The 27662-nt window shown below is 45.0% G+C and overlaps 1 protein-coding gene across 1 annotated transcript in view; it reads left to right on the forward strand.

Moving 5' to 3' along the window:
• The first annotated feature begins 5705 nt into the window (after positions 1-5705).
• LOC110512834 (otogelin-like) overlaps positions 5706-27662 on the forward strand; it is a 124887-nt gene continuing 102930 nt past the window's right edge. Inside the window, exons 1-6 of the mRNA XM_036964552.1 lie at positions 5706-5837; positions 7115-7236; positions 11030-11238; positions 13984-14528; positions 26377-26455; positions 27056-27181. Of these exons, the coding sequence (XP_036820447.1) occupies positions 5706-5837; positions 7115-7236; positions 11030-11238; positions 13984-14528; positions 26377-26455; positions 27056-27181 (1213 nt within the window). The remainder of the gene's footprint in view (positions 5838-7114; positions 7237-11029; positions 11239-13983; positions 14529-26376; positions 26456-27055; positions 27182-27662) is intronic.

A 27662-nucleotide genomic window follows, 5' to 3' on the forward strand; every position in this document is an offset into this window, starting at 1 on the left:
TGGAGGCTGGGGCTGGGGAGAAGCTGGGGCTGGGACAGGGTAGAGATTGAGAATGGGGCTGAGGAGAAGCTGGGGCTGGGGACAGGGTAGAGATGGAGGCTGGGGCTGGGGAGAAGCTGGGGCTGGGACAGGGTAGAGATGGAGGCTGGGGCTGGGGAGAAGCTGGGGCTGGGACAGGGTAGAGATGGAGGCTGGGGCTGGGGAGAAGCTGGGGCTGGGACAGGGTAGAGATGGAGGCTGGGGCTGGGGAGAAGCTGGGGCTGGGACAGGGTAGATATGGAGGCTGGGGCTGGGGAGAAGCTGGGGCTGGGACAGGGTAGAGATGGAGGCTGGGGCTGGGGAGAAGCTGGGGCTGGGGACAGGGTAGAGATGGAGGCTGGGCCTGGGGAGAAGCTGGGGCTGGGGACAGGGTAGAGATGGAGGCTGGGGAGAAGCTGGGGCTGGGGACAGGGTAGAGATGGAGCCTGGGGCTGGGGAGAAGCTGGGGCTGGGGACAGGGTAGAGATGGAGGCTGGGGCTGGGGAGAAGCTGGGGCTGGGGACAGGGTAGAGATGGAGGCTGGGGCTGGGGCTGGTTAGAAGCGTGAAAATACTTAAAAAAAAAAAAAAGTACTACTTAAGTCATTTTTTGGAGTATCTATACTTTTTACTATATTTATATTTTTGACAACTTTTACTTTTACTTCACTACATTCCTAAAAAATAATAATGCACTTTTACTCCATACATTTTCCCTGACACCCAAATGTACTCTTTACATTTTGAATGGCTAGCAGGACAGGAACATAGCAATTCCATTTACTTTTGATACTTAAGTATACTTAAAACCAAATACTATCTTTACTTTTACTCAAGTATTACAATTGGGTACTTATTCCACCACTGCATAGATATTGACCATTGCTCACTTCAAATAACCTCTGAACAACCTTTTGTTTCTATAAGAGTGTCGTGCTCTGTAGCTGTTATTGGGGGTGGATGACAGTTCTCTTCTCTCACCTCTAGTCACGAGGATTCTGCTTACCTGAAATTCTGTAACTCTTTATCATATCATTGTAGATGATTGATTTGAAGCCAACATTCTCTCAGCCCTTCTACTCATTCTAGAATTCTTCTACCTGAAATTCTGTAACTCTTTATCATATCATTGTAGATGATTGATTTGAAGCCAACATTCTCTCAGTAGAAGGGCTTCTACTCATTCTAGAATTCTTCTACCTGGAATTCTGTATCTCTTTATCATATCATTGTAGATGATTGATTTGAAGCCAACATTCTCTCAGTAGAAGGGCTTCTACTCATTCTAGAATTCTTCTACCTGGAATTCTGTATCTCTTTATCAAATCACTCCAGACTCTGATTTGGCACCAACGTAGCCTACTGTAAATCTCACAGGAATTTTGTGAAGCCAAAACGTACGATTGTACTATAAAACGTTTCGATGTCAAACATTTAATCAACTCAGTATTAAATCTGTCACCTGAGAGCCTGGCTATTCGTTATTAAACTCAGGAAACTTTAACACGGTTAATTAAAGAGAATCAGCTTCTGTTACAAAGAGCTTAGTTTTGGTTTTCTGGGAATGACCCATTCTTCACTCTCTCAAACACCGACTAGACTCTCCATATGTAAATGATAACATTTAATATATTTGGTCAGGACTAGACTCTTTCAGACAGCTGCTGAGTCTGGCGAGCAGGACTCTGGTCAAGTCAGGACTAGACTCTTTCAGACAGCTGCTGAGTCTGGCGAGCAGGACTCTGGTCAAGTCAGGACTAGACTCTTTCAAACAACTGCTGAGTCTGGCGAGCAGGACTCTGGCCAAGTCAGGACTAGACTCTTTCAGACAGCTGCTAAGTCTGGCGAGCAGGACTCTGGCCAAGTCAGGACCAGACTCTTTCAGACAGCTGCTGAGTCTGGCGAGCAGGACTCTGGTCAAGTCAGGACTAGACTCTTTCAGACAGCTCCTTAGTCTGGCGAGCAGGACTCTGGTCAAGTCAGGACTAGACTCTTTCAGACAGCTGCTGAGTCTGGCGAGCAGGACTCTGGTCAAGTCAGGACTAGACTCTTTCAGACAGCTGCTGAGTCTGGCAAGCAGGACTCTGGTCAAGTCAGGACTAGACTCTTTCAGACAGCTGCTGAGTCTGGCGTGCAGGACTCTGGTCAAGTCAGGACTAGACTCTTTCAGACAGCTGCTGAGTCTGGCGAGCAGGACTCTGGTCAAGTCAGGACAGGCTCAGACAGCTGCTGAGTCTGGCGAGCAGGACTCTGGTCAAGTCAGGACTAGACTCTTTCAGACAGCTGCTGAGTCTGGCGAGCAGGACTCTGGTCAAGTCAGGACTAGACTCTTTCAAACAGCTGCTGAGTCTGGCGAGCAGGACTCTGGTCAAGTCAGGACTAGACTCTTTCAAACAGCTGCTGAGTCTGGCGAGCAGGACTCTGGCCAAGTCAGGACTATACTCTTTCAGACAGCTGCTGAGTCTGGCGAGCAGGACTCTGGTCAAGTCAGGACAGGCTCAGACAGCTGCTGAGTCTGGGGAGCAGGACTCTGGTCAAGTCAGGACAGGCTCAGACAGCTGCTGAGTCTGGCGAGCAGGACTCTGGTCAAGTCAGGACAGGCTCGTACAGCTATAGGATTAAATGACTGTCTCTTCTGAGTGAATGAGTGAATGTTGCAGATAATTCTATTGTATTTAATTGTTCTTTCTTTTCAAATCTTTCCCCAAAGGAACTTCATAGAACTGCAGATACATTAGCAACCAATGCATCACTAGCCAACACGTCAACCAACGTCTCCTCAGTTCACTCATCTTCATCCAACTCTTCGTCCGTCAACCAATCATCCGTCAAGTCATCTTCAGTTGGCAGATCTTCAGTCCACTACTTCAACACAACTGTAGTTGATTCATCTTCAGACTCAAAGGAAGCACTGAGGTCATCAGTAGGCCTGCGTAGGCCAACAGGTAGGCCACTGTATGTTAGGTGGGAAAAGCCATTTATGGACAGAAGAGATTGTGTAAACACCCCCGTAGGATGTTTGAATCTAAATGTGCAAGGTTAACATCCCTCTCCCAAACTTCCCATCTTTTCCAAGAACAATTACCCCCTCTGTCTGGCCTGAGTCACCTCTCTACAACAGACACTAAGAGAGGTGAGGCGGAGCCCCTTTTGTCCAGCCCAGCTTAGTCTAAGGGGGTCTCTAATGAGTACGTCTATAATACGGCTGGGTTAACAGGTTAACAGGGTCAGGTCCTACCACCACTCTCCATCTGTCCCTCTTTCCCTCCCTCCTCAGACCACATATGTTGCCAGGGCAAGATGAGATGAGGAGCTGCAGCTATAGGTGCTAGCCACTCAGGCTTAGCTCTAATGTAAAGGTCAGGTGTAGGAAGAACTGATATAAAGGTCAGGTAGAAGAAGAACTGACGTAAAGGTCAGGTAGAAGAAGAACTGATGTAAAGGTCAGGTAGAAGAAGAACTGATATAAAGGTCAGGTAGAAGAATAACTGATATAAAGGTCAGGTAGAAGAACTGATATAAAGGTCAGGTAGAAGAAGAACTGATATAAAGGTCAGGTAGAAGAAGAACTGATATAAAGGTCAGGTAGAAGAAGAACTGATGTAAAGGTCAGGTAGAAGAAGAAGAACTGATATAAAGGTCAGGTAGAAGAAGAACTGATATAAAGGTCAGGTAGAAGAGGAACTGATATAAAGGTCAGGTAGAAGAAGAACTGATATAAAGGTCAGGTAGAAGAAGAAGAACTGATATAAAGGTCAGGTAGAAGAAGAAGAACTGATATAAAGGTCAGGTAGAAGAAGAACTGATATAAAGGTCAGGTAGAAGAAGAACTGATATAAAGGTCAGGTAGAAGAAGAACTGATATAAAGGTCAGGTAGAAGAAGAAGAACTGATATAAAGGTCAGGTAGAAGAAGAACTGATATAAAGGTCAGGTAGAAGAAGAACTGATATAAAGGTCAGGTAGAAGAAGAACTGATGTAAAGGTCAGGTAGAAGAAGAACTGATGCAAAGGTCAGGTAGAAGAAGAACTGATATAAAGGTCAGGTAGAAGAACTGATGTAAAGGTCAGGTAGAAGAAGAACTGATGCAAAGGTCAGGTAGAAGAAGAACTGATATAAAGGTCAGGTAGAAGAAGAAAAACTGACATGAAGGTCAGGTAGAAGAAGAACTGATATAAAGGTCAGGTAGAAGAAGAACTGACGTAAAGGTCAGGTAGAAGAAGAACTGATGTAAAGGTCAGGTAGAAGAAGAGCTGATACAAAGGTCAGGTAGAAGAAGAACTGATGTAAAGGTCAGGTAGAAGAAGAACTGATATAACGGTCAGGTAGAAGAAGAACTGACGTAAAGGTCAGGTAGAAGAAGAACTGATGTAAAGGTCAGGTAGAAGAAGAACTGATATAAAGGTCAGGTAGAAGAAGAAGAACTGATATAAAGGTCAGGTAGAAGAAGAACTGACGTAAAGGTCAGGTAGAAGAAGAACTGATATAAAGGTCAGGTAGAAGAAGAACTGATGTAAAGGTCAGGTAGAAGAAGAACTGATACAAAGGTCAGGTAGAAGAAGAACTGATATAAAGGTCAGGTAGAAGAAGAACTGATATAAAGGTCAGGTAGAAGAAGAACTGATATAAAGGTCAGGTAGAAGAAGAACTGACGTAAAGGTCAGGTAGAAGAAGAACTGATGTAAAGGTCAGGTAGAAGAAGAACTGATATAAAAGTCAGGTAGAAGAAGAAGGAGAAGAAGAGAAGGAGAAAGGGATGAACGGAGGGGGAGGGAGGAAGGTGGAGGTGGGGACTTTCTCCAAAGCTGCCGTCATAGAGCGTTGGACTAGTAACCGGAAGGTTGCAAGTTCAAACCCCCGAGCTGACAAGGTACACATCTGTCGTTCTGCCCCTGAACAGGCAGTTTACCCCACTGTTCCTAGGCCAGTTAACCCCACTGTTCCTAGGCCAGTTAACCCCACTGTTCCTAGGCCGTCATTGAAAATAGGAATTAGTTCTTAACTGACTAGTTAAATAGAGGTTTAATAATAATACAATGGAAAGTTGTGACTTTCCAGGTATTTGATCTTGAACAGACAACACAGTCTGTGGTACAGCACAACGCTGGTTTCAGCCTACTGTGGGGTTGTTTAAATATTTGGTTAAGAAGGGCTTTATATTGCTATCATTAGAGAATTCATCAAATGATCTTCAATATCTTCATGGAAATAAAACTCTCTGTAGAGTTAGTGTATTTGCTGTAGAAAGGTGTATAACTTCTGTATGACACTGAATGTGATTGTGTTTCAGATCCCTGTTCGTTTCCTTGTCTGAATGGAGGTCAGTGTGTCCATCCTGAGTCATGTGACTGCAGTTTATACCAAGCTACTGGAACACGATGCCAAACAGGTTAAACAGTCTACTATCCAGAGCTTCATCTGGCGTGGGGTACAGATGGTTGAAGTGAGGGATGACAGACAGCATTCATTGGGAATTGTATGGACTGTTGTACCAACACATTCCCCATTCACCCTCCAACTGTCTCTGTCTGTCTGTCTGTCTGTCTGTCTCTGTCTGCCTGCCTGTCTGTCTGCCTGTCCGTCTGTCTGTCTGTCTGTCTGTCTGTCTGTCTGTCTGTCTGTCTGTCTGCCTGCCTTCCTGCCTGTCTGTCTGTCTGTCCAGTTCCTAACCCAGGATTTGAGAGGGAGATGGCGTGTCGGTCATGGGGCCAGTATAACTACGAGACGTTTGATGGGCTGTACTATCACTTTCCTGGGAGATGTACCTACACTCTGCTGAGAGACTGTGAAGACACCAGCCAGGCCAGCATTCTCATACAGGTAATGCTGCTGCATGTTTACCAGCATAGAGCATGACTCTCAGTAGCATATCACAGATCCATATCTGGTCTAGTAGGTGTATAAAGAATACAGGGTTTGAAAGGAAATGTGGGGACTATGACTTGATATGGAAGGCTCAACTTGGCTTTAAAGGAAAGTGGAGACTATGATTTGATATGGAAGGCTCACCTTGGGCTTCAACAGTGAGTGCTTTGTATGAAATAAAACAATTTGATTTTCAATTCTTATTGACTGAAATGCTGAATATCAGTGATTTTATTCCTCATCGGCTAGCCAGGATTTCCACTCCCCATGAGTATCATTTCCCAGAGCTGCTCTTCATCTCACAGTGTTTCTAAGGGTTGTCGGTTCTCAGTACAGTCTTAGAGTAGAAGAGTACAGTCTTGGCCTCAGGGTAATATTTGCTCTGAAGATTAACTGAAAGCCATCTCATTACTGGACTAATTTATGTCAATTACCGTTAGGCTACTGCAATTACCCACAATGCATCTCAACCGTCCGCAACAAACCTCGACTTTGTTCCTAAAAAACAAGCTGAGTAACCGAGAGGAAGTCGCTCCAGGAGAAAACTAGAATAAGAAACAACTTTACCTGGAACTTCCTTTTCCTTTGACTTCTAGCTGCGTTCTGCCTTGTGGGCATATGGAGTCCCCTGGGGGAGGGGGCACAACGGTGTATCCACCAATCCACTCATTATTTATTCATAGTAGTAAACAGGGACTGGTCTCACAATTAAATGATCTGCTGTTTAAAATGACTGATAAACCAATCCCTCGCGCCTCATGGGAGAGAGACCTCTCCGTGTGTCGCACTGGGACCTGTTGGACCAGAGTTTGGTCCAACATATGAATCGAATCGAGCAACCCCCGTAGAATTGAACTGCACCCCACACTAACCATTCAAGATGAAAGCTAGACAATCCCCAAATTGCTCACTGTGCCCTCAGGGGGGCTCCTGGTACATTTTTTTCATATGATTTGGGAATGCCCTGGGGTTTTACGTTTCTGGAGTTGTGGTGTGTGGGGGTGTGGTGTGTGTGTGTGTGTGTGGGAGGGGGGGGGAGGGGGGATGTGGGGGGACTGTTGGTCTTGTTCGGTCTGGTCACTTGTTTCTCGGTTCATGTTGTGTACGGTAGCGATGTCGTTGATCTAAATGTCTCTGTATTTTATTTCTTGTATTTACTTATTTGTTATTATCAACTAACTAACTAAAATTTTTTATAAATGAATAAATAGTCTATTCTGTTGATTTTACAGGTCCACAATGACCCAGACTGCCGCTCGTCTCCCTACTCCTGCACGCGGTCAGTTAGTCTCTTCCTGCCCTGGGAAGGAGAGATCAGGTTGCACAGGTCCAAAGTTACCTTCAAGGGACAGAGGTAATCGATTGATTTGATCAACTGATTGATTGGTTGGTTGATTGATTACAGGTTCGTTTAATAAATGTTTTATAAGCAGATGTAAAATAAGAGCTGAGAAAGGTGTTAAAATGAAGTGCTCTCTGTTGTGACATCACAATGTGCTGTAGTGAGTCTGGTCTCCGTTGTGACATCACAATGTGTTGTAGTGAGTCTGGTCTCCGTTGTGACATCACAATGTGTTGTAGTGAGTCTGGTCTCCGTTGTGACATCACAATGTGTTGTAGTGAGTCTGGTCTCCCTTGTCACATCACAATGTGTTGTAGTGAGTCTGGTCTCCGTTGTCACATCACAATGTGTTGTAGTGAGTCTGGTCTCCAGACAACATATTGAGGTCTTGTCTCTGTGTTTTTACTCGGTCTTGACTCGGTCTCGGACAACGAGGTCTCGTAATTTCTTGCCGAGTCCAACCGGAGCCACCGTAGTGAAAATCATATAATTACCAGCTCTCATTCAGTCGGTCCATAAAACCTCTTCGCCATGGCCAAATATCCACACTCCTTTCATGACACAATATCTCATCGACTATTGAAACCTGCCTGGGCTTTCTACTTTACTCATAACATTACAGTCCTTTACTGTTGTTGAAAAAATATCCTCAAACATTGAGGCGGTGGTCAGAATGTCCTTGATTTGCTCGATAAGACATTGTTTCACAGCTCTATTTAGTAAGAGGAGACCAGGGGGGAGATGGAATCTACTTAAGTCTTTTCATCTGTTATAGACCTGTTTCAAATCAAATTAAATCAGTGGGTTAGTGATTATGTGTAGAGTGTCTCTCTGTTTGTCCTCAGCATCCATTTCATCACCATTCGGAATATCTAAAGAGTGCATTTGTTCTTCTGAAATATGACCACAGAAATACTGGACATTTTGAGATCTTGTTATCATGGTGATTTGACACATTTACAACCGTGGTCTTGAAATTGGACTTGCATTGTTCTTAACTTGTGTTACAATAATGCTGGTACGAACTCGAACCCAGACGCAGTGAAACACAGCAAGCAGAGATAAGGGTACATCCAGATCTTTTACTTCAAGTCTTGACGGAAAACAAGGCAAAAGCACAAGAGTAAACTAAACAAAACATGAGACCTAAGCACAGATACAGGACAACAGAGGAACCTGTTGAACAGAGAAGGTAACTAACCACAGGTGAAACCAATAAGTAATGATCAGGGTAACCGTGGAAACTAGAAAACAAGGTAAGGGTGCCCTCCAGCGGTAACTAATCAAATCGAACAGAAACTGTGACAACTTGGTCTCAGACCCCTCGTCCCTCTCCCGGTCTTGGTCTTGACCCGAACTGGAAGAGAGGTAGTGGGTGTGCAGGCTTTCAGGTGTCCAACTCCTGGTCTGTCTCAACTAATTGAGGTCCAGAATAAGAGTGAATGAAAGACCTACAATCGTGGCCAAAAGTTTTGAGAATGACACAAAATCTGCTGCCTCAGTTTGTATGATGGCAATTTGCAATTTGCACTTCCAGAATGTTATGAGGTGTGATCAGATTAATTGCAATTAATTAATCTTTGCCATGCAAATGAACTGAATCCCCCAAAAAACATTTCCACTGCATTTCAGCCCTGCCACAAAAGGACCAGCTGACATCATGTCAGTGATTCTCTCGTTAACACAGGTGTGTGTTGACGAGGACAAGACTGGAGATCACTCTGTCATGCTGATTGAGTTCGAATAGACTGGAAGCTTCAAAAGGAGGGTGGTGCTTGGAATCAATGTTCTTCCTCTGTCAACCATGGTTACCTGCAAGGGAACACGGGCCGTCATTATTGCTTTGCACAAAAAGGGCTTCACAGGCAAGGATATTGCTGCCAGTAAGGATGCACCTAAATCAACCATTTATCGGATCATCAAGAACTTCAAGAAGAGCGGTTCAATTGTTGTGAAGAAGGCTTCAGGGCGCCCAAGAAAACCAGCAAGCACCAGGACCGTCTCCTAAAGTTGATTCAGCTGTGGGATCGGGGCACCACCAGTACAGAGCTTGCACAGGAATGGCAGCAGGCAGGCATCTGCACGCACAGTGAGGCAAAGACTTTTGGAGGATGGCCTGGTGTCAAGAAGGGCAGCAAAGAAGCCATCAGGGACAGACTGATATTCTGCAAAAGGTACAGGGATTGGACTGCTGAGGACTGGGGTAAAGTCATTTTCTCTGATGAATCCCCTTTCCAATTGTTTGGGGCATCCAGAAAAAAGCTTGTCCGGAGAAGACAAGGTGAGCGCTACCATCAGTCCTGTGTCATGCCAACAGTAAAGCATCCTGAGACCATTCATGTGTGGGGTTGCTTCTCAGCCAAGGAAGTGGGCTCACTCACAATTTTGCCTAAGAACACAGCCATGAATAAAGAATGGTACCAACACATCCTCCGAGAGCAACTTCTCCCAACCAACCAGGAACAGTTTGGTGACAAACAATGCCTTTTCCAGCATGATGGAGCACCTTGCCATAAGGCAAAAGTGATAACTACGTGTCTCAGGGAACAAAACATCGATATTTTGGGTCCATGGCCAGGAAACTCCCCAGACCTTAATCCCATTGAGAATTTGTGGTCAATCCTCAAGAGGCGGGTGGACAAACAAAACCCCACAAATTCTGACAAACTCCAAACATTGATTATGCAAGAATGGGCTGCCATCAGTCAGGATGTGGCTCAGAAGTTAATTGACAGCATGCCAGGGCGGATTGCAGAGATCTTGAAAAAGAAGGGTCAACACTGCAAATATTGACTCCATGCATCAACTTCATTTAATTGTCAATAAAAGCCTTTGACACTTATGAAATGCTTGTAATTATACTTCAGTATTCCATAGTAACATCTGACAAAAATATCTAAAGACACTGAAGCAGCAAATTTTGTGAAAATAAATATTTGTGCCATTCTCAAAACGTTTGGCCACGACTGTACACACTTAGAGAACCCTGGTTGACTGATTTTACCCTCTCCTCTCCTCCTCTCCTCCTCCTCTCATCCTCTCCTCCTCCCATCCTCCTCTCCTCCTTCTCTCCTCCGCCCATCCTCCTCTCCTCCTTCTCTCCTCCTCCCATCCTCCTCTCCTCCTTCTCTCTTCGTCCTCTTCTCCACCTCCTCCCGACCTCCTCTCCTCCTTCTCTCTTCGTCCTCCTCTCCTCCTTCTCTCCTCCGCCCATCCTCCTCTCCTCCTTCTCTCCTCCTCCCATCCTCCTCTCCTCCTTCTCTCTTCGTCCTCTTCTCCACCTCCTCCCGACCTCCTCTCCTCCTTCTCTCTTCGTCCTACTCTCCACCTCCTCCCGTCCTCCTCTCCTCCTCCCATCCTTCTCTCCTCCTCCCGTTCTCCTCTCCACCTCCTCTTCTCCACCTCCTCCTCTCCTCCTCCCCACCTTCTCTCCTCCTCTCCTCCTTCTCTCCTACTCCCATCCTCCTCTCCTCCTCCTCTCCTCCTCCCCTCCTTCTCTCCTCCTCCCGTCCTCCTCTCCTCCTTCTCTCCTCATCCTCTCATCCTCTCCGCCTTCTCTCCTCCTGTCCTCCTGTCCTTCTCCTCCCGTCCTCCTCTCCTCCTTTTCTCCTCCTCCCGTCATTCTCTCCTCCTCCCGTCCTCCTCTCCTCCTCCTCTCCTCTTCCCCTACTTCTCTCCTCCTCCCATCCTCCTCTCCTCCTCCCGTCCTTCTCTCCTCATCCCCTCCTCCCATCCTTCTCTCCTCCTTCTGTCCTCCTTTCCTCCTCTCCTCCCGTCCTCCTTCTCTCCTCCTCCCACCATGCAGTGTCCAGCTGCCTCACCACATCCATGACGTGGAGCTGGAGAGGATCTCCCGCTATGTCTTGGTGACCCAACAACATGGCTTCACCCTGGCCTGGGACGGACACAGTGGCTCTGTTTACATCAAGCTGAGCCCAGAGTGGGTGGGCAGGACCTGCGGTCTGTGTGGCAACTTCAACGCAGACGTACAGGATGACCTGAAGACCAGCTACGGTAAGAATAGAGAAAGAGAGAACAGTAGAGGAGGGACTGATGACCAGCTACGGTAAGAACAGAGAAAGAGAGAACAGTAGAGGAGGGACTGATGACCAGCTACGGTAAGAACAGAGAAAGAGAGAACAGTAGAGGAGGGACTGATGACCAGCTACGGTAAGAACAGAGAAAGAGAGAACAGTTGAGGATGACCTAAAGACCAGCTACGGTAAGAACAGAGAATGAGAGAACAGTAGAGGATGACCTGAAGACCAGCTACGGTAAGAACAGAGAAAGAGAGAACATCAGAGGATGACCTGAAGACCAGCTACGGTAAGAACAGAGAAAGAGAGAACAGTAGAGGAGGGACTGATGACCAGCTACGGTAAGAACAGAGAATGAGAGAACAGTAGAGGAGAGACTGATTACCAGCTACGGTAAGAACAGAGAAAGAGAGAACAGTAGAGGATGACCTAAAGACCAGCTACGGTAAGAACAGAGAAAGAGAGAACAGTAGAGGAGGGACTGAAGACCAGCTACGGTAAGAACAGAGAAAGAGAGAACAGTAGAGGAGAGACTGAAGACCAGCTACGGTAAGAACAGAGAAAGAGAGAACAGTAGAGGAGAGACTGAAGACCAGCTACGGTAAGAACAGAGAAAGAGAGAACAGTAGAGGACAGACTGATGACCAGCTACGGTAAGAACAGAGAAAGAGAGGACAGTCACAGGTCAGATCCAGTAATGGTGGCCCCTCCCTCTGGAAAGCTCACAGGGATGCAGGCTTTTGCTCCATCTCAGCTGTAACACACCTGATTCAGCTGATCAAGGTCCTGAAGAGCACCTTACTGTTACAATCAGCTGATCAAGGCCCTGAAGAGCACCTTACTGCTACAATCAGGTGATCAAGGCCCTGAAGAGCACCTTACTGTTACAATCAGCTGATCAAGGTCCTGAAGAGCACATTACTGCTACAATCAGCTGATCAAGGCCCTGAAGAGCACCTTACTGCTACAATCAGCTGATCAAGGCCCTGAAGAGCACCTTACTGCTACAATCAGCTGATCAAGGTCCTGAAGAGCACCTTACTGCTACAATCAGCTGATCAAGGCCCTGAAGAGCACCTTACTGCTACAATCAGCTGATCAAGGCCCTGAAGAGCACCTTACTGCTACAATCAGCTGATCAAGGCCCTGAAGAGCACCTTACTGCTATAATCAGCTGATCAAGGCCCTGAAGAGCATCTTACTGCTACAATCAGCTGATCAAGGCCCTGAAGAGCACCTTACTGCTACAATCAGCTGATCAAGGTCCTGAAGAGCACCTTACTGCTACAATCAGCTGATCAAGGCCCTGAAGAGCACCTTACTGCTACAATCAGCTGATCAAGGCCCTGAAGAGCACCTTACTGCTACAATCAGCTGATCAAGGCCCTGAAGAGCACCTTACTGCTACAATCAGCTGATCAAGGTCCTGAAGAGCACCTTACTGCTACAATCAGCTGATCAAGGCCCTGAAGAGCACCTTACTGCTACAATCAGCTGATCAAGGCCCTGAAGAGCACCTTACTGCTACAATCAGCTGATCAAGGCCCTGAAGAGCACCTTACTGTTACAATCAGCTGATCAAGGCCCTGAAGAGCACCTTACTGCTACAATCAGCTGATCAAGGTACTGAAGAGCACCTTACTGCTACAATCAGCTGATCAAGGTCCTGAAGAGCACCTTACTGCTACAATCAGCTGATCAAGGCCCTGAAGAGCACCTTACTGCTACAATCAGCTGATCAAGGCCCTGAAGAGCACCTTACTGCTACAATCAGCTGATCAAGGCCCTGAAGAGCACCTTACTGCTACAATCAGCTGATCAAGGTCCTGAAGAGCACCTTACTGCTACAATCAGGTGATCAAGGCCCTGAAGAGCACCTTACTGCTACAATCAGGTGATCAAGGCCCTGAAGAGCACCTTACTGCTACAATCAGGTGATCAAGGCCCTGAAGAGCACCTTACTGTTACAATCAGCTGATCAAGGTCCTGAAGAGCACATTACTGCTACAATCAGCTGATCAAGGCCCTGAAGAGCACCTTACTGCTACAATCAGCTGATCAAGGTCCTGAAGAGCACCTTACTGCTACAATCAGCTGATCAAGGCCCTGAAGAGCACCTTACTGCTACAATCAGCTGATCAAGGCCCTGAAGAGCACCTTACTGCTACAATCAGCTGATCAAGCACCTTACTGCTACAATCAGCTGATCAAGGCCCTGAAGAGCACCTTACTGCTACAATCAGGTGATCACGGTCCTGAAGAGCACCTTACTGCTACAATCAGCTGATCAAGGCCCTGAAGAGCACCTTACTGCTACAATCAGCTGATCAAGGCCCTGAAGAGCACCTTACTGCTACAATCAGCTGATCAAGGTCCTGAAGAGCACCTTACTGCTACAATCAGCTGATCAAGGCCCTGAAGAGCACCTTACTGCTACAATCAGGTGATCACGGTCCTGAAGAGCACCTTACTGCTACAATCAGCTGATCAAGGCCCTGAAGAGCACCTTACTGCTACAATCAGCTGATCAAGGCCCTGAAGAGCACCTTACTGCTACAATCAGCTGATCAAGGCCCTGAAGAGCACCTTACTGCTACAATCAGCTGATCAAGGCCCTGAAGAGCACCTTACTGCTACAATCAGGTGTGTTAGAAGTAGGGCTGGAACAACATCTTGTAGCGGTGGTAACGTTCTGCTGTGCTCCGCCTGTCTTCCCATACAGGTGTGGTGACGGAGGACCTGTCCATGTTTGGGAACAGCTGGGTGGAGGAGGAGCTTCACCAGGTCAGGTGTCCCATGGTGCCCTTCATGTTCCCCTCGTCCTGCGCCTCACGTGACCCACACATACTACTGGTGAGTAACCCTGACCCTCACATACTACTGGTGAGTAACCCTGACCCACACATACTACTGGTGAGTAACCCTGACCCACACATACTACTGGTGAGTAACCCTGACCCACACATACTACTGGTGAGTAACCCTGACCCACACATACTACTGGTGAGTAACCCTGACCCACACATACTACTGGTGAGTAACCCTGACCCACACATACTACTGTTGAGTAACCCTGCCCCTCACATACTACTGGTGAGTAACCCTGACCCTCACATACTACTGGTGAGTAACCCTGACCCTCACATACTACTGGTGAGTCACCCTGACCCACACATACTACTGGTGAGTAACCCTGACCCACACATACTACTGGTGAGTAACCCTGACCCACACATACTACTGGTGAGTAACCCTGACCCACACATACTACTGGTGAGTAACCCTGACCCACACATACTACTGGTGAGTAACCCTGACCCACACATACTACTGGTGAGTAACCCTGAACCACACATACTACTGGTGTGTAACCCTGACCCACACATACTACTGTTGAGTAACCCTGACCCTCACATACTACTGTTGAGTAACCCTGACCCTCACATACTACTGGTGAGTAACCCTGACCCACACATACTACTGGTGAGTAACCCTGACCCACACATACTACTGGTGAGTAACCCTGACCCTCACATACTACTGGTGAGTAACCCTGACCCACACATACTACTGGTGAGTAACCCTGACCCTCACATACTACTGGTGAGTAACCCTGACCCACACATACTACTGGTGAGTAACCCTGACCCTCACATACTACTGGTGAGTAACCCTGACCCACACATACTACTGGTGAGTAACCCTGACCCTCACATACTACTGGTGAGTAACCCTGACCCACACATACTACTGGTGAGTAACCCTGACCCACACATACTACTGGTGAGTAACCCTGACCCACACATACTACTGGTGAGTAACCCTGACCCACACATACTACTGGTGAGTAACCCTGACCCACACATACTACTGGTGAGTAACCCTGACCCACACATACTACTGTTGAGTAACCCTGCCCCTCACATACTACTGGTGAGTAACCCTGACCCTCACATACTACTGGTGAGTAACCCTGACCCTCACATACTACTGGTGAGTCACCCTGACCCACACATACTACTGGTGAGTAACCCTGACCCACACATACTACTGGTGAGTAACCCTGACCCACACATACTACTGGTGAGTAACCCTGACCCACACATACTACTGGTGAGTAACCCTGACCCACACATACTACTGGTGAGTAACCCTGACCCACACATACTACTGGTGAGTAACCCTGAACCACACATACTACTGGTGTGTAACCCTGACCCACACATACTACTGTTGAGTAACCCTGACCCTCACATACTACTGTTGAGTAACCCTGACCCTCACATACTACTGGTGAGTAACCCTGACCCACACATACTACTGGTGAGTAACCCTGACCCACACATACTACTGGTGAGTAACCCTGACCCTCACATACTACTGGTGAGTAACCCTGACCCACACATACTACTGGTGAGTAACCCTGACCCTCACATACTACTGGTGAGTAACCCTGACCCACACATACTACTGGTGAGTAACCCTGACCCTCACATACTACTGGTGAGTAACCCTGACCCACACATACTACTGGTGAGTAACCCTGACCCTCACATACTACTGGTGAGTAACCCTGACCCACACATACTACTGGTGAGTAACCCTGACCCACACATACTACTGGTGAGTAACCCTGACCCTCACATACTACTGGTGAGTAACCCTGACCCACACATACTACTGGTGAGTAACCCTGACCCACACATACTACTGGTTAGTAACCCTGACCCACACATACAGGTGGGGAATAACCCTGACCTTAACCCTCACATACAGGTAGTGAATAACCCTGACCCACACATACAGGTAGTGAATAACCCTGACCTTAACCTCACATACAGGTAGTGAATAACCCTGACCTTAACCTCACATACAGGTAGTGAATAACCCTGACCTTAAACCTCACATACAGGTAGTGAATAACCCTGACCTTAACCCTCACATACATGTAGTGAATAACCCTGACCCACACATACAGGTGGGGAATAACCTGACCTTAACCCTCACATACAGGTAGTGAATTTCCCTGACCTTAACCCTCACATACAGGTAGTGAATAACCCTGACCTTAACCTCACATACAGGTAGTGAATAACCCTGACCTTAAACCTCACATACAGGTAGTGAATAACCCTGACCTTAACCTCACATACAGGTAGTGAATAACCCTGACCCACACATACAGGTAGTGAATAACCCTGACCTTAACCTCACATACAGGTAGTGAATAACCCTGACCTTAACCTCAAATACAGGTAGTGAATAACCCTGACCTTAACCCTCACATACAGGTAGTGAATAACCCTGACCCACACATACAGGTAGTGAATAACCCTGACCTTAACCTCACATACAGGTAGTGAATAATCCTGACCCACACATACAGGTAGTGAATAACCCTGACCTTAACCCTCACATACAGGTAGTGAATAACCCTGACCTTAACCTCACATACAGGTAGTGAATAACCCTGACCTTAACCCTCACATACAGGTAGTGAATAACCCTGACCTTAACCTCAAATACAGGTAGTGAATAAACCTGACCCACACATACAGGTAGTGAATAACCCTGACCTTAACCCTCACATACAGGTAGTGAATAACCCTGACCTTAACCTCAAATACAGGTAGTGAATAACCCTGACCTTAACCCTCACATACAGGTCGTGAATAACCCTGACCCACACATACAGGTAGTAAATAACCCTGACCTTAACCTCACATACAGGTAGTGAATAACCCTGACCTTAACCTCACATACAGGTAGTGAATAACCCTGACCTTAACCCTCACATACAGGTAGTGAATAACCCTGACCTTAACCTCACATACAGGTAGTGAATAACCCTGACCTTAACCCTCACATACAGGTAGTGAATAACCCTGACCCACACATACAGGTGGTGAGTCACCCTGACCCACACATACTACTGGTGAGTAACCCTGACCCACACATACTACTGGTGAGTAACCCTGACCCACACATACTACTGGTGAGTAACCCTGACCCACACATACTACTGGTGAGTAACCCTGACCCTCACATACTACTGGTGAGTAACCCTGACCCACACATACTACTGGTGAGTAACCCTGACCCACACATACTACTGGTGAGTAACCCTGACCCTCACATACTACTGGTGAGTAACCCTGACCCTCACATACTACTGGTGAGTAACCCTGACCCACACATACTACTGGTTAGTAACCCTGACCCACACATACAGGTGGGGAATAACCCTGACCTTAACCCTCACATACAGGTAGTGAATAACCCTGACCCACACATACAGGTAGTGAATAACCCTGACCTTAACCTCACATACAGGTAGTGAATAACCCTGACCTTAACCTCACATACAGGTAGTGAATAACCCTGACCTTAAACCTCACATACAGGTAGTGAATAACCCTGACCTTAACCCTCACATACATGTAGTGAATAACCCTGACCCACACATACAGGTAGTGAATAACCATGACCTTAACCTCACATACAGGTAGTGAATAACCCTGACCTTAACCTCACATACAGGTAGTGAATAACCCTGACCTTAACCTCACATACAGGTAGTGAATAACCCTGACCTTAAACCTCACATACAGGTAGTGAATAACCCTGACCTTAACCTCACATACAGGTAGCGAATAACCCTGACCCACACATACAGGTAGTGAATAACCCTGACCTTAACCTCACATACAGGTAGTGAATAACCCTGACCTTAACCTCAAATACAGGTAGTGAATAACCCTGACCTTAACCCTCACATACAGGTAGTGAATAACCCTGACCCACACATACAGGTAGTGAATAACCCTGACCTTAACCTCACATACAGGTAGTGAATAATCCTGACCCACACATACAGGTAGTGAATAACCCTGACCTTAACCCTCACATACAGGTAGTGAATAACCCTGACCTTAACCTCAAATACAGGTAGTGAATAACCCTGACCTTAACCCTCACATACAGGTAGTGAATAACCCTGACCCACACATACAGGTAGTGAATAACCCTGACCTTAACCTCACATACAGGTAGTGAATAATCCTGACCCACACATACAGGTAGTGAATAACCCTGACCTTAACCCTCACATACAGGTAGTGAATAACCCTGACCTTAACCTCAAATACAGGTAGTGAATAACCCTGACCTTAACCCTCACATACAGGTCGTGAATAACCCTGACCCACACATACAGGTAGTAAATAACCCTGACCTTAACCTCACATACAGGTAGTGAATAACCCTGACCTTAACCTCACATACAGGTAGTGAATAACCCTGACCTTAACCCTCACATACAGGTAGTGAATAACCCTGACCTTAACCTCACATACAGGTAGTGAATAACCCTGACCTTAACCCTCACATACAGGTAGTGAATAACCCTGACCCACACATACAGGTGGGGAATAACCCTGACCTTAACCCTCACATACAGGTAGTGAATAACCCTGACCCACACATACAGGTAGTGAATAACCCTGACCTTAACCCTCACATACAGGTAGTGAATAACCCTGACCCACACATACAGTTGGGGAATAACCCTGACCTTAACCCTCACATACAGGTAGTGAATAACCCTGACCTTAACCCTCACATACAGGTGGGGAATAACCCTGACCTTAACCCTCACATACAGGTAGTGAATAACCCTGACCCACACATACAGGTAGTGAATAACCCTGACCTTAACCTCACATACAGGTAGTGATTGTGTTAAGAGGACATCTCTGGTGCTGCTATCTGCCAAGTCTCTGCTTGGACCAATGGTTCTCAGTCTCTACCTGAGGGACCACAATTATTTAAAAAGGACATTTTTGAATCTTTAACACTTTTTTAGATTTAATTATCCTAAATTGAACTACTCTAACTGTGTGTGTGTTCTTTATGTTCCTGTTCTGGGTTTGTGTGATTAATTTCCTGTTCTGGGTTTGTGTGATTAATTTCCTGTTCTGGGTTTGTGTGATTAATTTCCTGTTCTTGGTTTGTGTGATTCATTTCCTGTTCTGGGTTTGTGTGATTAATTTCCTGTTCTGGGTTTGTGTGATTAATTTCCTGTTCTGGGTTTGTGTGATTAATTTCCTGTTCTGGGTTTGTGTGATTAATTTCCTGTTCTGGGTTTGTGTGATTAATTTCCTGTTCTGGGTTTGTGTGCTTATTTTCCTGTTCTGGGTTTGTGTGATTAATTTCATGTTCTGGGTTTGTGTGATTAATTTCCTGTTCTGGGTTTGTGTGATTTATTTCCTGTTCTGGGTTTGTGTGATTTATTTCCTGTTCTGGGTTTGTGTGAGGTAAACTTGGACCTTGTGCTTACTTTGTTTTCACCGTGACAGAAAGTGGAGGAGGTGTGTGCAATGCTTCTGGAGGAACCATTTACAGGCTGTCATGAGTTTGTCAGTCCTCTGTCTTACATGGCTAGCTGCTCCAACGACCTCTGTCTGTAAGTACTGACTAGTCACCTACGACCTCTGTAAGTACTGACTAGTCACCTACGACGTCAGTCTGTAATTAATAACTAGTCACCAACGACCTCTGTCCAAGTTTAACTAGTCACCAACGACCTCTGTCTGTAAGTACTGACTAGTCACCAACGACCTCTGTCTGTAATTAATAACTAGTCACCAACGACCTCTGTCCAAGTTTAACTAGTCACCAACGACCACTGTCTGTTAGTAATAACTAGTCACCAACGACCTCTGTCTGTAAGTACTGACTAGTCACCAACGACCTCTGTCTGTAAGTAATAACTAGTCACCAACGACCTCTGTCTGTAAGTACTGACTAGTCATAAACGACCTCTGTCTGTAAGTAATAACTAGTCACCAACAACCTCTGTCTGTAAGTAATAACTAGTCACCAACGACCTCTGTTAGTAATAACTAGTCACCAACGACCTCTGTCTGTTAGTAATAACTAGTCACCAACGACCTCTGTCTGTTAGTAATAACTAGTCACCAACGACCTCTGTCTGTTAGTAATAACTAGTCACCAACGACCTCTGTTAGTAATAACTAGTCACCAACGACCTCTGTTAGTAATAACTAGTCACCAACGACCTCTGTCTGTTAGTAATAACTAGTCACCAACGACCTCTGTCTGTAAGTAATAACTAGTCACCAACAACCTCTGTCTGTAAGTAATAACTAGTCACCAACGACCTCTGTTAGTAATAACTAGTCACCAACGACCTCTGTTAGTAATAACTAGTCACCAACGACCTCTGTCTGTTAGTAATAACTAGTCACCAACGACCTCTGTCTGTTAGTAATAACTAGTCACCAACGACCTCTGTCTCTTAGTAATAACTAGTCACCAACGACCTCTGTTAGTAATAACTAGTCACCAACGACCTCTGTCTGTAAGTAATAACTAGTCTACAACGACCTCTGTCTGTTAGTAATAACTAGTCACCAACGACCTCTGTTAGTAATAACTAGTCACCAACGACCTCTGTCTGTTAGTAATAACTAGTCACCAACGACCTCTGTCTGTTAGTAATAACTAGTCACCAACGACCTCTGTCTCTTAGTAATAACTAGTCACCAACGACCTCTGTTAGTAATAACTAGTCACCAACGACCTCTGTCTGTAAGTAATAACTAGTCTACAACGACCTCTGTCTGTTAGAAATAACTAGTCACCAACGACCTCTGTTAGTAATAACTAGTCACCAACAACCTCTGTTAGTAATAACTAATCACCAACAACCTCTGTCTGTTAGTAATAACTAGTCACCAACGACCTCTGTCTGTTAGTAATAACTAGTCACCAACGACCTCTGTTAGTAATAACTAGTCACCAACGACCTCTGTCTGTAAGTAATAACTAGTCTACAACGACCTCTGTCTGTTAGTAATAACTAGTCACCAACGACCTCTGTAAGTAATAACTAGTCACCAACGACCTCTGTCTGTAAGTAATAACTAGTCACCAACGACCTCTGTTAGTAATAACTAGTCACCAACGACCTCTGTAAGAAATAACTTGCCACCAACGACCTCTGACTGTTAGTAATAACTAGTCACCAACGACCTCTGTCTGTTAGTAATAACTAGCCACCAACGACCTCTGTCTGTAAGTACTGACTAGTCACCAACGACCTCTGTTAGTAATAACTAGTCACCAACGACCTCTGTTAGTAATAACTAGTCACCAACGACCTCTGTTAGTAATAACTAGTCACCAACGACCTCTGTCTGTTAGTAATAACTAGTCACCAACGACCTCTGTCTGTTAGTAATAACTAGTCACCAACGACCTCTGTCTGTTAGTAATAACTAGTCACCAACGACCTCTGTTAGTAATAACTAGTCACCAACGACCTCTGTTAGTAATAACTAGTCACCAACGACCTCTGTCTGTTAGTAATAACTAGTCACCAACGACCTCTGTCTGTTAGTAATAACTAGTCACCAACGACCTCTGTCTGTAAGTAATAACTAGTCACCAACGACCTCTGTTAGTAATAACTAGTCACCAACGACCTCTGTTAGTAATAACTAGTCACCAACGACCTCTGTCTGTTAGTAATAACTAGTCACCAACGACTTCTGTCTGTTAGTAATAACTAGTCACCAACAACCTCTGTCTGTTAGTAATAACTAGTCACCAACGACCTCTGTCTGTTAGTAATAACTAGTCACCAACGTCCTCTGTCTGTAAGTAATAACTAGTCACCAACGACCTCTGTCTGTTAGTAATAACTAGTCACCAACAACCTCTGTCTGTTAGTAATAACTAGTCACCAACGACCTCTGTCTGTTAGTAATAACTAGTCACCAACGACCTCTGTAAGTAATAACTAGTCACCAACGACCTATGTCTGTTAGTAATAACTAGTCACCAACGACCTCTGACTGTTAGTAATAACTAGTCACCAACGACCTCTGTCTGTTAGTAATAACTAGTCACCAACGACCTCTGTCTGTTAGTAATAACTAGTCACCAACGACCTCTGTCTGTTAGTAATAACTAGTCACCAACGACCTCTGTCTGTTAGTAATAACTAGTCACCAACGACCTCTGTCTGTTAATAATAACTAGTCACCAACGACCTCTGTCTGTTAGTAATAACTAGCCACCAACGACCTCTGTCTGTAAGTACTGACTAGTCACCAACGACCTCTGTAAGTAATAACTAGTCACCAACGACCTCTGTCTGTTAGTAATAACTAGTCACCAACGACCTCTGTCTGTTAGTAATAACTAGTCACCAACGACCTCTGTAAGTAATAACTAGTCACCAACGACCTCTGTTTGTTAGTAATAACTAGTCACCAACGACCTCTGTCTGTTAGTAATAACTAGTCACCAACGACCTCTGTCTGTTAGTAATAACTAGTCACCAACGACCTCTGTCTGTTAGTAATAACTAGTCACCAACGACCTCTGTTAGTAATAACTAGTCACCAACGACCTCTGTCTGTTAGTAATAACTAGTCACCAACGACCTCTGTCTGTTAGTAATAACTAGTCACCAACGACCTCTGTCTGTTAGTAATAACTAGTCACCAACGACCTCTGTTAGTAATAACTAGTCACCAACGACCTCTGTTAGTAATAACTAGTCACCAACGACCTCTGTCTGTTAGTAATAACTAGTCACCAACGACCTCTGTCTGTTAGTAATAACTAGTCACCAACGACCTCTGTCTGTAAGTAATAACTAGTCACCAACGACCTCTGTTAGTAATAACTAGTCACCAACGACCTCTGTTAGTAATAACTAGTCACCAACGACCTCTGTCTGTTAGTAATAACTAGTCACCAACGACTTCTGTCTGTTAGTAATAACTAGTCACCAACAACCTCTGTCTGTTAGTAATAACTAGTCACCAACGACCTCTGTCTGTTAGTAATAACTAGTCACCAACGTCCTCTGTCTGTAAGTAATAACTAGTCACCAACGACCTCTGTCTGTTAGTAATAACTAGTCACCAACAACCTCTGTCTGTTAGTAATAACTAGTCACCAACGACCTCTGTCTGTTAGTAATAACTAGTCACCAACGACCTCTGTCTGTTAGTAATAACTAGTCACCAACAACCTCTGTCTGTTAGTAATAACTAGTCACCAACGACCTCTGTCTGTTAGTAATAACTAGTCACCAACGACCTCTGTAAGTAATAACTAGTCACCAACGACCTATGTCTGTTAGTAATAACTAGTCACCAACGACCTCTGACTGTTAGTAATAACTAGTCACCAACGACCTCTGTCTGTTAGTAATAACTAGTCACCAACGACCTCTGTCTGTTAGTAATAACTAGTCACCAACGACCTCTGTCTGTTAGTAATAACTAGTCACCAACGACCTCTGTCTGTTAGTAATAACTAGTCACCAACGACCTCTGTCTGTTAATAATAACTAGTCACCAACGACCTCTGTCTGTTAGTAATAACTAGCCACCAACGACCTCTGTCTGTAAGTACTGACTAGTCACCAACGACCTCTGTAAGTAATAACTAGTCACCAACGACCTCTGTCTGTTAGTAATAACTAGTCACCAACGACCTCTGTAAGTAATAACTAGTCACCAACGACCTCTGTTTGTTAGTAATAACTAGTCACCAACGACCTCTGTCTGTTAGTAATAACTAGTCACCAACGACCTCTGTCTGTTAGTAATAACTAGTCACCAACGACCTCTGTCTGTTAGTAATAACTAGTCACCAACGACCTCTGTCTGTTAGTAATAACTAGTCACCAACGACCTCTGTCTGTTAATAATATCTAGTCTACAAATACTACAACTAGGAACATTTCTAGAATCATTTTTGTACGTGATGAAAACTGCAAAATGGAAACTTCTTCATCCCTTCCACTGTAAGTGTTTTGTATGTGTTGTAAACTACATCCCTTCCACTGTAAGTGTTTTGTATGTGTTGTAAACTACATCCCTTCTACTGTAAGTGTTTTGTATGTGTTGTAAACTACATCCCTTCCTCTGTAAGTGTTTTGTCTGTGTTGTAAACTACATCCCTTCTACTGTAAGTGTTTTGTCTGTGTTGTAAACTACATCCCTTCCTCTGTAAGTGTTTAGTACGTGTTGTAAACTACATCCCTTCCTCTGTAAGTGTTTAGTACGTGTTGTAAACTACATCCCTTCCTCTGTAAGTGTTTAGTACGAGTTGTAAACTACATCCCTTCCTCTGTAAGTGTTTAGTACGTGTTGTAAACTACATCCCTTCCTCTGTAAGTGTTTAGTACGTGTTGTAAACTACATCCCTTCCTCTGTAAGTGTTTAGTACGTGTTGTAAACTACATCCCTTCCTCTGTAAGTGTTTAGTACGTGTTGTAAACTACATCCCTTCCTCTGTAAGTGTTTAGTACGAGTTGTAAACTACATCCCTTCCTCTGTAAGTGTTTAGTACGTGTTGTAAACTACATCCCTTCCACTGTAGTGTTTAGTACGTGTTGTAAACTACATCCCTTCCTGTAAACTACATCCCTTCCTCTGTAAGTGTTTTGTCTGTGTTGTAAACTACATCCCTTCCACTGTAGTGTTTTGTCTGTGTTGTAAACTACATCCCTTCCTGTAAACTACATCCCTTCCACTGTAAGTGTTTAGTACGTGTTGTAAACTACATCCCTTCCTCTGTAAGTGTTTAGTACGTGTTGTAAACTACATCCCTTCCTCTGTAAGTGTTTAGTACGTGTTGTAAACTACATCCCTTCCTGTAAACTACATCCCTTCCACTGTAAGTGTTTAGTACGTGTTGTAAACTACATCCCTTCCTCTGTAAGTGTTTAGTACGTGTTGTAAACTACATCCCTTCCTGTAAACTACATCCCTTCCACTGTAAGTGTTTAGTACGTGTTGTAAACTACATCCCTTCCTCTGTAAGTGTTTAGTATGTGTTGTAAACTACATCCCTTCCACTGTAGTGTTTAGTACGTGTTGTAAACTACATCCCTTCCTGTAAACTACATCCCTTCCACTGTAAGTGTTTAGTACGTGTTGTAAACTACATCCCTTCCTGTAAACTACATCCCTTCCACTGTAAGTGTTTAGTACGTGTTGTAAACTACATCCCTTCCTCTGTAAGTGTTTAGTACGTGTTGTAAACTACATCCCTTCCACTGTAGTGTTTAGTACGTGTTGTAAACTACATCCCTTCCTGTAAACTACATCCCTTCCTCTGTAAGTGTTTTGTCTGTGTTGTAAACTACATCCCTTCCTGTAAACTACATCCCTTCCACTGTAAGTGTTTAGTACGTGTTGTAAACGTCAGTGTAACATCCTGTCTTCCTGCCGACCAGTCTTTGGCTTCTGTTCAGTGTAACATCCTGTCTTCCTGCCGACCTGTCTTTGGCTTCTGTTCAGTGTAACATCCTGTCTTCCTGCCGACCTGTCTTTGGCTTCTGTTCAGTGTAACATCCTGTCTTCCTGCCGACCTGTCTTTGGCTTCTGTTCAGTGTAACATCCTGTCTTCCTGCCGACCCGTCTTTGGCTTCTGTTCAGTGTAACATCCTGTCTTCCTGCCGACCCGTCTTTGGCTTCTGTTCAGTGTAACATCCTGTCTTCCTGCCGACCTGTCTTTGGCCTCTGTTCAGTGCAACATCCTGTCTTCCTGCCGACCCGTCTTTGGCTTCTGTTCAGTGTAACATCCTGTCTTCCTGCCGACCCGTCTTTGGCTTCTGTTCAGTGTAACATCCTGTCTTCCTGCCAACCCGTCTTTGGCTTCTGTTCAGTGTAACATCCTGTCTTCCTGCCGACCTGTCTTTGGCTTCTGTTCAGTGTAACATCCTGTCTTCCTGCCGACCCGTCTTTGGCTTCTGTTCAGTGTAACATCCTGTCTTCCTGCCGACCAGTCTTTGGCTTCTGTTCAGTGTAACATCCTGTCTTCCTGCCGACCCGTCTTTGGCTTCTGTTCAGTGTAACATCCTGTCTTCCTGCCGACCAGTCTTTGGCTTCTGTTCAGTGTAACATCCTGTCTTCCTGCCGACCTGTCTTTGGCCTCTGTTCAGTGTAACATCCTGTCTTCCTGCCGACCTGTCTTTGGCTTCTGTTCAGTGAAAGCGTTGTATTCTGTTTTTTTATCTTGCCCTGAATGAAGGTCGGGTCCCAACGGTGATGTGGTATGCCAGGTGTTCACAGAGTATGCCCGGGTCTGTGCCCACGCCGACCACCCACTGACGGACTGGAGGACTCACATACCACAGTGTGGTAGGTACCCTTCATAACGTTATTTACCCACACCCGCAGGCAGGATACACTGTAGTTAGTTTTAGTGTAGATAAAATTAAGTGCCGTTTCAGTTGGCTTGTTGCCCCCCCCCCAAAATATTATTCCTTCAAGTCACATGGTATGTAATTACACGAAACAAACCACAAGACAAATTTAATGTCAAACATTTGTAATGTTTCCTCCTGTCTCGTGATATCACTTCATGTCCCGCTAATGTCACTTCCTGTCTTGTGATGTTACATCCTGTCTCACGGTGTCACTTCCTGTCTTGTGATGCTACATCCTGTCTCGTGATATCACTTCATGTCCCGCTAATGTCACTTCCTGTCTTGTGATGCTACCTCCTGTCTCACGGTGTCACTTCCTGTCTTGTGATGCTACCTCCTGTCTCACGGTGTCACTTCCTGTCTTGTGATGCTACCTCCTGTCTCGTGATATCACTTCATGTCCCGCTAATGTCAATTCCTGTCTTGTGATGCTACATCCTGTCTCGTGATGTCACTTCATGTCCCGCTAATGTCACTTCCTGTCTGGTGATGCTACATCCTGTCTCACGGTGTCACTTCCTGTGTTCCCCAGCGATGCCGTGCCCTCCAGGTCTGCAGTATAAGGAGTGCATCACCTGCTGCCCTGTGTCCTGTAACGTGGACAGAATGTGTATCGACAACAAGCTGCAGTGTCTAGACGGATGCTACTGTCCCGACGGTGAGACTTACGCTCCTGTTGTTGATTACTGTTATTTTACTATATAATACTCTTTACATTAAAGGCACTGCGACATGAAGAAGGCCTGTGAGCCGCAACGCGTTGGTACCTTTCTCTGTTTTGAACATGGAATAGAGGCTTAAATAATATAATAAATAATAATATAATACTAATAATAATAAAATAAAGTACTTTTGTTTGTTTTTGAAGTTTGATGCTTTGACACAGCTGCAACTTGGTTAGTTAGTTATTCCCCGTTCTCCCATGAGCACCTCTCTTTGTCTTCATACGTGATTACAAAGCAGCTTCAGTCTTGCATTTTGAAGACTTTATAAAATAATACTTTATTAAATAATACTTTATAAAATAATACGTTATAAAATATTAATTTATAAAATAATACTTTATTAAATAATACTTTATTAAATAATACTTTATTAAATAATACTTTATTAAATAATACTTTATTAAATAATACTTT

Source organism: Oncorhynchus mykiss, chromosome 26 (assembly GCF_013265735.2).
Source record: "Oncorhynchus mykiss isolate Arlee chromosome 26, USDA_OmykA_1.1, whole genome shotgun sequence".
Classification (NCBI taxonomy): Eukaryota; Metazoa; Chordata; class Actinopteri; order Salmoniformes; family Salmonidae; genus Oncorhynchus; species Oncorhynchus mykiss.